Source organism: Myxine glutinosa, chromosome 5 (genome assembly GCF_964187855.1).
Source record: "Myxine glutinosa chromosome 5, kmMyxGlut1.1, whole genome shotgun sequence".
Classification (NCBI taxonomy): domain Eukaryota; kingdom Metazoa; phylum Chordata; class Myxini; order Myxiniformes; family Myxinidae; genus Myxine; species Myxine glutinosa.
In genome coordinates, this window is record NC_136265.1 from 139,240,642 (window position 1) to 139,252,076 (window position 11,435).

At 44.0% G+C, this 11,435-nt stretch overlaps 1 protein-coding gene across 1 annotated transcript in view; it reads left to right on the forward strand.

The window, feature by feature from the left end:
• Positions 1-971: 971 nt before the first annotated feature.
• LOC137428379 (limbic system-associated membrane protein-like) overlaps positions 972-11,435 on the forward strand; it is a 20,538-nt gene continuing 10,074 nt past the window's right edge. The window contains exons 1-5 of the mRNA XM_068118303.2: positions 972-1,162; positions 1,870-2,295; positions 3,701-3,979; positions 5,279-5,563; positions 6,123-6,524. Coding sequence (XP_067974404.2) covers positions 1,105-1,162; positions 1,870-2,295; positions 3,701-3,979; positions 5,279-5,563; positions 6,123-6,524 — 1,450 coding nt within the window. The 5' untranslated portion in view covers positions 972-1,104. The remainder of the gene's footprint in view (positions 1,163-1,869; positions 2,296-3,700; positions 3,980-5,278; positions 5,564-6,122; positions 6,525-11,435) is intronic.

Genomic DNA, 11,435 nt, shown 5'->3' on the forward strand with positions numbered 1-11,435 from the left:
AATAGTAAAACGGAGAATGAAGCAGCAGTGGTAACGTTAGGACTAACAGGTAAAAACATTTGCACCTCACTAACCTCATTATTTCCGAGTTATAGCTCGTTTGTCATTTTTTTAACCTTACACAATGCACTAACACTGTGATGTCAAATGAATTTAGAAACATTACATTCGTGTTATATTATTAATTTTCTTCTTCATTGTAATCACTACATTTTCTGTGTTGTGTTGGTGAATGTTGGAGAATAGAGTGAAGTGAAATCGCAAACTGTGGTGTGTTATTGAAGGGACATGCATTGTTAAAATTGGACTCTTTATTCTTGTTCAGAATGGGTTGGGTGGGAATAGAGGGGTTGTGGGGGTTGGGGGGTGTGGGGGGGGGTGTGTGCGGCTGTGGTGGGGATTGGGGGGTTGGTGTGGAGGGCCCTATCCTTGACTTCTGCCCATGGCCCCAGAATCACGAAGTCTGCCCCGAAGGTTAGTTTGGTTTGTTCGTTTGAGAACATTGGGGTGTACTTTGTAGACCATATTCGTTTTAATTCCAGATCATGGAGGGATTAGGTGTGGGATTGAGATCCTTTAATATCGACACAATGAAAGATCCTGAAATTTTAATTATTGAGAAATTACCGGAAAACCCATGGATAAAAATATCAGGATTGGTGGAACAAATGTGACAAAACGTTCCCAGTTCAAGTTCTGCAATCTGAACGCATTCAATTTCTTCCTTCTCCATTTTCTGACAAAGCTGCAGACATGTCTCCAAAGTTAGTTTGTGGACAATAGTTGCAAATTTATTTATTATGAGGAAATTCAGACATGCTAACAATGAGTGTCCATGAGGGATAATTGCGGTTTTTATTATTTTGTCACCTCGACCTCTCTTGTCTCAAACCTCCTCGATATCGTTCAGGCTCCGCCCCCTTGTGGGAGGAGATTGTGGAACGTTCTGATTGGATGTGAAGTGAATTGTCCACAAGTGCTCTTGGTGTTATTGGGAGTGTTTGATATCGGGATCTGGAACTCGGTGCTCGATTCATAATCTCTGATCTCAGGTACCAATTTCACATCGGCACCAATTTGAGGATCTTCTTCTCCCTTCAGACAATGATCTTTATCATTTATCCCGCTCTTCTGATGATGATCTCGGGATCTGTAATAACCGGTAAGTCATTTATTACTTTTCTGATCATCCATGACCCCACACCACTCCCTCTCCCTTATTAAACGTTAATTTAATTTGATGGAAGACCTTCATGTATTTCAAACAAAACCTATTTAAAGTGTTCACAATTACCATAACGAATTGACAATTCCATAACTTTGACCATCTATTTATTACGTACACAAACATGGTAAATTTTCTCCATCCTTACATATATAGCCTCCTTACATATATGGCCATCCTTACTTATATGGACATATATGGCCTCCCTCGATCTTGTTTCACTCGGCCTCACGGAAAACACAAAGTCTGTAGTCCTGAGCTTGAATCTTACCCTAATATTACTCTTACCTCCTTTTTCTCTTTCTTTATCAATTATAAATGTATTAATCTTGCCAAATCACCGCTTCCCTATTCCACACGTACATTATATTTAGATGTCACTTTATAGACATTTTGTCTCAGATGAATCTTCGGAAACTTTGTCTTTGGATAAAATCCTCATCTGGTTGTTGTTTTTCCAGTTTTTGCTATTTTTCGATTTTTTTACGTTTTGAATACATTTCCTCAATCAAAAATTAAACTTTTAAACTTCCTTTTTGGGTTGTAACTGTTTTATATCTTCGTGTTAGTTGTTTATAGATTTTACAGAATGACCAACTTGGTGATTATCAACATAAGTGCTGGTGGTGTTGTATTTCCCACAGAATCACAAAATCTGGACACGGAAAACTGTACAATTGAGGAAAAACCTGAAAAGGTTAAAATTGGAATTTGTGCAGATCGGGAAGTGATCGGTTTTTGGGGCGAGGATGTAGTTCTTACCTGTCGGTTTAGTCACAGTAAACAAAGCACATTCACATCTCTACATTTCTTGTACAAATTGAACAAAGAAATCCCCCAAAAAAATTTAGTTTACAGCAATTCATCATCAGATTCCCAATCTGGGCATTTAATAAACAGGATCAAACCTGTAGAGAACCCACGTAAAGGTGATTGTTCGGTGAGGATCAGAAACCTGACAATGGAGGATGAGGGGATGTACGTGTGTCGGTTTGAATGGAGAGAGTCAAATGGACATACAAATGGATTTGAAACACGTCACACAAAACGAACAAACCTTCAAGTCGATGGTGAGTAAATGTAAAGTATATCAACTTTAAATTGCCATCAAAATGTGTTCTCGGTTTTTGCTGCAATTTATAATGTTCTCAGTCATTAATAATAATAATAATAATGATGATTATAAAAAGAACAACAACAAAATTTACAATTGTGAGTTGATATTGAAAGTAAAGAATATTAATATTGAACACAAGACCTACATAGCACTTGTATCTTGTTAATTTAACATTTATGTCGAATTGTTTGAAAACTGACTTTGTAGAAAGTTTGTATCATGTTATTTATAAAGTGTTTTGAATGCACACAAAGTGAACGTCACTTTTATTTACACTGTTACACGGCATGAAACAACTTTTGTTACCTCTGCCACCAAAGGTGGACGGAGGTTATGTTTTCACCTGTGTCTGTTTGTCTGTCGGTGAACAGGATATGTCAAAAATGTGTGGTCGGATTTGAATGAAATTTGGTGGAAAGGTTCGGTATTTGTCAAGGACGAAATGATTAGATTTTGGTGAAGATCTGGATTCAGATACTAGAATTTATTAAGTGATTCTTTACCATTGAGTGATTGAGCTAAAAACGATATATAACTCCATATCTCAAAACGATATGGATGGTTTCAGACAAAACTTGGTGCACAGGTTTGGTGTGTGAAAAGCACGAATAGATTCGGTTTTGGTGAAGATCCGAGTCCGGATCCGGATATGAGTGAATTTTCACCATTGAGAGATGGGGCCAAAACAGATTAGCATGATATTTCAAAAAGTTGTGGAGGAGTTATGACAAAACTTGCTGGTTGAGTTGTGTCGTTAACAACAACAAGCCGATTCGATTTTGTTTCAGATCTGGCCTGTCTGTGGAATATAAAACATAAACTGTTCATTCTGGCGGAGGTATGCGTTCTTCCAATACTGTTGTAGTTTTAATAGAAGGAAATCCTTTAAGGCAGTTTTTACCATAAAAGGTGTTATATAATCCAATCTACAACTTTCTTCCCCTTTTTTTTTTATACCTGAACACCTGAATCAAGTTGTTACAGTGCAGGTAACTCATGTAAATGCTGAGGATTCCAACGAACATACTCACAAGTTTCATTCATCAAACGATTTCCTTGATTTTGATATATTTCCCAATCATAATTACATGAGTTGGTCATTAAATTATGAACATGTGAGGATAAAAATGTAAATTTTAACAAGTTTACTGCAGTTAATCTGAAGTTATAACCAAATAGAAATTTCTGGAACATCCTTGGTAGTTAAGATGTGGATCGACACGTTTACAGGAAATTGTTTCAGATTTTATGAAGAATAATACTTTTAAAGGGTTAATTCACCAAAGCATAAACTTTACCAGTGTTTGATGTAACACGTTGTAGAACTTTAAACTGAATGTGTATCTGTGGTTCCACAGTGCGTCCGAAAATCCTGAAGATGAGATCAGATATGAACCCTTGGAGTCTGGTTTGTGAGGCCGAGGGCAAGCCTAGTCCAAACATATCATGGTTGAACCCACACGGACAACTTGTTATTGGGAGAAAGATTACAAGGGTTGGAATAAATGTTCAAAACAAGATGAACTATCTCAGTTCGTTGAACCTCACAGAAGAAGATCCAGAAGTAAACTACACCTGCTTGGTGAAAAACAAGCATGGGAACGCCATGGGGGACGTGACCTTCGTCATACCCTCCGGTAAGGCACCGACCGGAGGAGGTCTTGTGGTTTGTGATTGTCTCGTCCATCTCCTTGTGCATCATTCTTCGCATTTTGATTCTTCCAACTCTTCCGTTTACCATGTTTATGTCATTTCTACTCAACTTCATCTCTGTTGAAGAGTTGAGGTGAAACTGGAACACTTTTTTGTGATGGATAAACATTTCTATTTTACATCAGGGCAGGTTTATAATTTTATACAGACGTGCTAATTATCATCTGAGGAATTTTGATAGATATTGTTTTGTTTAGTCTGTGGTATATTAGGGTATTGTAAAGTACAATTGTAAAATTGTTGTTGATGTTTTGCCATGTATTATAATCTATACGATTAATAATGTCCACAACCAGCTGTGACCAGGTTGTGGAACGTCTGCCGAGGCCCTTGTGTGACTGCGATGAAAAAGGACCTCACTGAAAGTTCTGGTCATTCACAAAGTTCAGGATAATATTTTAGTCTTCATTGTCTTCTATGTTGTCTGTTGTTCCACAACGGCACCAATTATTCCACACAGATTTTTCAATTCAGGCTCGGAAAATTTGAGCTCTCCAGTGGCAAGTGTAGATATGCTTGTGCAGTGTGCTCTGTGCACCTCCTTTCCCAACACGAAGGAAAGATTCATCAACTTGTATTTTGTGGCCTTCAAAGCCATCCCACAACCAAGTTGACTTAATAAGAAATGTTTGCAATGGTAAAAGCTACCTTCATGCAGATTTCCATGATGATTGGATGGAAAATGCAGCGGGCAGCATTCAAAAAATCATTTATCTCCAGGAATTGGTTGCAGTGTTTCATGTAGCAGGAAATCTTTTTTTTCTTCCACCCACCCCTCACTTTTCCACCTTTATTCGCTTTTAAATTCGTTTTAATGCAATGGCTTGAGCGATTTGTGCAACATTTTCAACATGGGAGCACCTAAGCATGGACACTTTTTCATGAAGTTGCATGATGATTGGATGGAAAATATGGCCGGCATTCCATAAGTCTGTTTTCTGTAGGCATGGATATGCAAGGTGTTTCACGTATCAGGAATAAATGGCCTCAACCTCGGCCAAATCATGTATATTTATTTGGTCCCACCGTGTGTCTATTTTACATTTTACATCAGGGCAAGTTTATAATTCTATACAGACGTGCTAATTATCATCTGATGAGGAATTTTGATAAATATTGTTTTGTTTAGTCTTTGGTATATTCGGGTCATGTAAAGTAAAATTGTTGTTGATGTTCTGCAGTGTATTGTAATTTATATTCATTATATTTATTTGGTCCCTCAGTGCGTCCGAAGATCCTGCGGATCCAGCCAGAGTTGAACTCCAGCACCTCTTGGAGGCTGCTTTGTGAAGCTACGGCCAAACCGAGTCCAACTATCACGTGGATAAACCCACATGGATGCAAGGTTCATGGGAGTGAGGCCACACTGGTTGCATTTGATCAAAACAAGATACGATATCTCAGGTTTCTGAGCCGCACAGAAGATGATCCGGAAGGAAACTACACCTGCTTGGTGAAGAACTACAATGGAAATGCCACGGGGAATGTGATATTCAACATACCCTTCAGTAAGGCAGTTTGGAGTTTTATGTTTTATGCATCTCGCACGAATGTGCGCGTTTCAACTGTATTCAAACCTTGGGCAACTGATGTAAAAAAAAAGGTTCATTGCCGTTGCAGCATTGAGTATGGGTAGATAGTCCACAACGATTGGTCTCTATTTCTTAGTGCGGTAGGAGGTTTGGTTTCCACCGGAGGAGGTCTTGTGGTTTGTGATTGTCTCGTCCATCTCCTCGTGCATCATTCTTCTTATTTTGTTTGTTCCAACTCCTCCGTTCACCCTGATGATCTCACTTCCATTCAAATTTGTCTCTTTTGAAGAGTTTATATCGAAAGTACAACACTTTTTTGTGGATATAACATTTGCGTTTTATATTCCAGCAAGTTTATTTCATCAAAATAGTTATCAAATGGAGAGATATTTTGGGAAACATATTGTTAAATCTTGTATTGTATGTGTACAGCACAATTCTGGTCAGGTACTTTTGCTTATGAAGTCCTGCAGTGTACCTTTTTATACAAAATAATTGTTTTATATATAAAATATTTATACACTTGATCCCACAGTGGCTCCGAAGATCTTGCGCATCTGGAAGGAGTTTGTGAACTCGAGCAACTCCTGGAGGTTTTTTTGTGAGGCCAAGGCTAAACCCGGACCGAACATCACCTTGTGGAACCCAAAGGGAGACTTAATGGTCAATGTCTCAGTGGGCCAAAATTATCCAAACAAATTACAACACATCACTGGTGATTATGCCATAAAAGAAGAAGATCCAGAAGGAAACTACAGCTGCCTGGTGAAGAATATTCACGGTACAGCACGGGTATACATTTTATATGAAGGATCAGGGAGAAAGAATCCTCAGATCATCTTTACTGTGGTTGCATGGTCAACTTCCCTTTGCCTATTTCTTCTTCTTGTTACCATTGGAATCTGTATCTGCAGAAAGAAATGGAAACCGCAAGAAGGTGAATGATTTGAATTGAATGTTTTTATTTGCACGTGTAAATCTTTATAAACAAACAGCATTCATAGATCGCATAGTCTTGCCTCGTTCGGTCATCCTGACCAAAAATACAATCGTTAATTGAAAACACTACTATTTTGACCCACTGCTGTTATGGCCCAGACACCCCTATCATGCCTTCACCCTATTATGTCACATACATTGCCATTATCCATACTTTCATTATTTATTGATTATTAGGATATTTAATGACCATATTTGTGCATTAATTGCATCAATGAAGATGAATATGGCACGAGAGGTCGCACATCATACCTGAGAGCACAATTCTGAAAGATAATTTGACGAAGAACAATTTCGCACTGATATGAAGTCTCGACGCTTATTTGTTCAAAAGTTAAAGCGAGAATTTTTTTTCACATTAGTGATGACCTTGACCTTTGACCTATTGATTCTAAAAACAACTAGATGCATGGTTTATATCTGCAATCAGTTATGGTTGGGGTCGAAGCTGTTCCATTTTGATACAACCCTGCTTTGATCAGACACACAGTGATTTAATGTTCCACATCCATCAATTCAGCTTTTTCAGAGAAGATTTTTTAATGGTTTTCGCTTTTCTTTTTTGTATACAAGATCGAGGCTTGTGAAAGAGCTTACATTAATCACACAAAAAGTCAAACTGACACATAAAACACAAAATAATGGGAGCGGTAGACAAGATGGGGAGAGAGGGGGGAGAACACAAACACAACATTTGAGAACAGGGACATCGAGAGAAATGTGGGAGGGAGAGGGCTTGGGGGGAGGTGGGAGAGGTATAAAACATATGAACACTGCAAGGACTTCCAGGAAAGAAGTTGGAATTTCAAAAAAGTGTATCTGGGCTGAATTAGCGGGGGTAGAAAAGATCAAGGTTTTGGATGGGGGAAGATAAGAGATGTGGTGAACAGCTGTTTTAAAGACCTGGAGGGAGGAGTGGGATTGAAGGGAGTGGGGGAGTTTGTTCCAGAGGCGGGAGAAAAGGGGAATGAAAGAGTGAAGGTGAGAAGAGAGCCTAGATTTTGGCAGTTTAACCATAACAGGGTTGCTGGCAGATCTTGTGCGACCTGTAGGAATATTAGGGGAACAGAGCACAGAGAGAGCTGGGGGAGCAAGGCCGGAGAGGAGTCGGTAGAAGACAGAAAGACCACCAACATGCCTTCGGTGAGTGAGTGAGTGAAAGGCCCTCGGAGTTAGCTTCATCGCAGGAGATTCCAATGATTCTGAAAGCTTTGGTTTCAACAGCGTGAAGCCAAGCTAGGTGTGAGCCAGGAACACCAGCCCAGAGGGGGGAACAGTATTCCATTGAGCTGCGGATGAAAGCCTTGTATGTGGTGAGGAGCTCAGGTGTGCCAAGGAAGGACTTCGCACGATGGAGGATGCCCAGTCAGCGACTGGCTTTGGAGGCCAGCTTAGAAATGTGGTTTTCCCAGGAAAGATCATGGCATATATCGACCCAAGTGCTTCAGTTACAAAACTTCTTCAAGAGGATTGTTCAGAAAGTAGATGCGAGGGTTGTCCAGTCAGTCTTTTCGGAGAGACATAGTGAGAGTGCGAGATTTGTCAGGATTGAAAGACATGTCCACTTGTTTGACCAGTCTGTGATTTTGGCCAGGTCTGCAGAGAGTGAGGAGGCTGCAGACTGCCGATCTGATGGATGAGGAATGGAGCGGCACATGGTGGAGTCATCAGCAAAGAGATAGAGAGGATTTTCCAGAGAGTTGGAGAGATCATTGATGAAGACCAGAAAAAGCACAGGGCCCATACAGAACACTGCCTTGGGGAACTCCAGCCTGAACAGGAATAGTCAGGGCCCTTAGGGATATTTTGGTTCAAATTCTTCCAAAAGCATCAAATTTGGCACAGATGTTGCCCATGCCATACTCTTTCGATTTTTGACAGGCGCCAAGGGCGGTATGATCGGGGGACCATACCGGTCCATCCCGCCATGTCACCTGACCTATGACGTCATAATTATGATATGCATCCAATCACATGGCGTACTATAAGTGGTCAAAGTTCAAAATGAATCGATCGAAAAATGAAGGCAGGGATCCATTTTTAAGGTTTTCATAAAATCCAATATGGCCGCCAGGTCACATGACCTATGACGTCATATTTATGACATGTATACAATCATGTATACATGAACCCGGATCATGATCGCACAAAAATTAAACACAAGGATATGGCATACAGTTCATAAAACATCAAAATCCGTACCTTTGTAATTAGACTGATGGACTGCATATGCCTGAAAATTAGGAAATAGACATGTAAATATTTCCTCTAATTGTCAAAAATAAGGTCAGAGTTCGATTACCCAGCCCAGAAACATAAAATGGTGAACCTCGCGTAAACCTTGATAAAAAAACTCAAAAACCGACATGTTTGACTCAAAAATGACCTTTAAGATGACCTTGAGGGTTGACCTTGACCTCGAATCATCAAAATCTATATATATAAAAGACAGTTTGTATGTGTGTGTGTGTAATGTTACCGATAGACTCCTAAACGGAGAGGCTCACGTACTTGATATTTGGCACAGACCTGGCCATTGAGCCTGGGAAGAACATGGCCGACCTAAAAAAAATTATTTCATATTTTTTTACCATATTTTTACCTCAGCGCATTTCAGCGAGGAATATTATGCACGGAATCTAACCGGTGGCAGAGCAGCGCGCTGATTCGCTCAGAGTGATCACGTGATGTTCCTTGCCGCCATTAACTCAGTTACGCGTTCGCACGTATTTCAGAGCGAAAAGCGATTGCGTTTTTTCACATTTCAGCGAGGAACATTGCCATTCACACCACATAGGTTTTTTTTTTTCTTTCATCTTTAGATCCATATTTTTTTTGAGCGAGGAATCTTATACACGGAATCTGAATCGGTGGCAGCGCAGCGCGCTCATTCGCTCATTCGCGCTCATTGATGACAATCACGATCACGTGATGACGTGATCACGAATGATGTTCGTGACGCGATCACGTGATGTTCCTTGCCGCCATAAACTCACAGCAAGTAGCATAGATTTTAGCATGATTAGCATTTAGCATGATTTAGCATGATTTAGCATAGATAGTAGCATGTTTCACATCGATTTTCTTTCAGCGAGGAATATTATACACGGATTCTGACCGGTGGCAGAGCAGCGCGCTGATTCGCTCAGAGCGATCACGTGATGTTCCATCCCCGCCGCCAGTTGGCTTCACTTTTCACGGAGTATGAGCGTTCTATATATTTTCAATTCAGTGCGCCCGACTCGCTCACGTACTTGATTTGTGGCTTAGACATGGCCATTGGGCCTTCACGGTGTAATTTGTGCGAGGCTTTTGTCCGAGTGAGCTTGAGTCGAGAGGGCGAATGTACGGGTTGGGAATGTACGGGTCTCCCTTCCCCCACCCGGCAACGCCGGTACTGGAGGGCGTCACAGGATCGGTGAGTCTCCAAAATCCGCTTCGTGCTGTTGCGAAGATTCAGGACGATGTCGCGATTGTTGTGCTGCTCTCCGACCATGAGAACTGCAACGTCATTGTTGACTGGCTCTCCCCTTCCCTCCCCCTTCCCCCTCCCCCTCCCCCTCCCTTTTCCCCCTCCCCCTCCCTTTTCCCCCTCCCCTCCATTTTCCCCCTCCCCCTCCCTTTCCCCTCCCCCTCCCTTTCCCCCTCCCCCTCCCATTCCCCCCTCCCTTTTCCCCCTCCCCTTTCCCCCCTCCCCTTTCCCCCTCCCCCTCCCTTTCCCCTCCCCCTCCCTTTCCCCCTCCCCCTCCCTTTCCCCCTCCCCCTCCCTTTCCCCCCTCCCCCTCCCCCTCCTTTTCCCCCTCCCCCTCCCCCTCCCTTTTCCCCCTCCCCCTCCCTTTCCCCCTCCCCCACCCTTTTCCCCCTCCCCCTCCCTTTTCCCCCTCCCTTTCCCCCCTCCCCTCCCTTTCCCCCCTCCCCTCCCTTTTCCCCCTCCCCTCCCTTTTCCCCCTCCCCTTTCCCCTCCCTTTTCCCCCTCCCCCTCCCTTTTCCCCCTCCCCCTCCCCCTCCCTTTTCCCCCTCCCCCTCCCTTTTCCCCCTCCCCCTCCCTTTCCCCCTCCCCCTCCCTTTCCCCCCTCCCCCTCCCTTTCCCCCCTCCCCCTCCCTTTTCCCCCTCCCCCTCCCTTTCCCCCCCTCCCCCTCCCTTTCCCCCCCTCCCCCTCCTTTCCCCCCCTCCCCCTCCCTTTCCCCCCCTCCCCCTCCCTTTCCCCCCCTCCCCCTCCCTTTCCCCCCCTCCCCCTCCCCCTCCCTTTCCCCCCTCCCCCTCCCTTTCCCCCCCTCCCCCTCCCTTTCCCCCCCTCCCCCTCCCCCTCCCTTTCCCCCCCTCCCCCTCCCCCTCCCTTTCCCCCCCTCCCCCTCCCTTTCCCCCCCTCCCCCTCCCTTTCCCCCCCTCCCCCTCCCTTTCCCCCCCTCCCCCTCCCTTTCCCCCCCTCCACCTCACTTTTCCCCCTCCCCCTCCCTTTCCCCCCTCCTCCTTTTCCCCCCCTCCCTCTCCCCCCCTCCCTCTCCCCCCCTCCCTTTCCCCCCTCCCTTCCCCCCCTCCCTTTCCCCCCCTCCTTTTCCCCCTCCCCCTCCCTTTTCCCCCTCCCCCTCCCTTTTCCCCCTCCCCCTCCCTTTTCCCCCTCCCCCTCCCTTTTCCCCCTCCCTTTTCCCCCCTCCCCCTCCCTTTCCCCCCTCCCCCTCCCTTTCCCCCCCTCCCCCTCCTTTCCCCCCTCCCCCTCCCCCCTCCCCCTCCCTTTCCCCCTCCCTTTCCCCCCTCCCCCTCCCTTTCCCCCCTCCCCCTCCCCCTCCCTTTCCCCCCTCCCCCTCCCCCTCCCTTTCCCCCCTCCCCCTCCCTTTCCCCCCTCCCCCT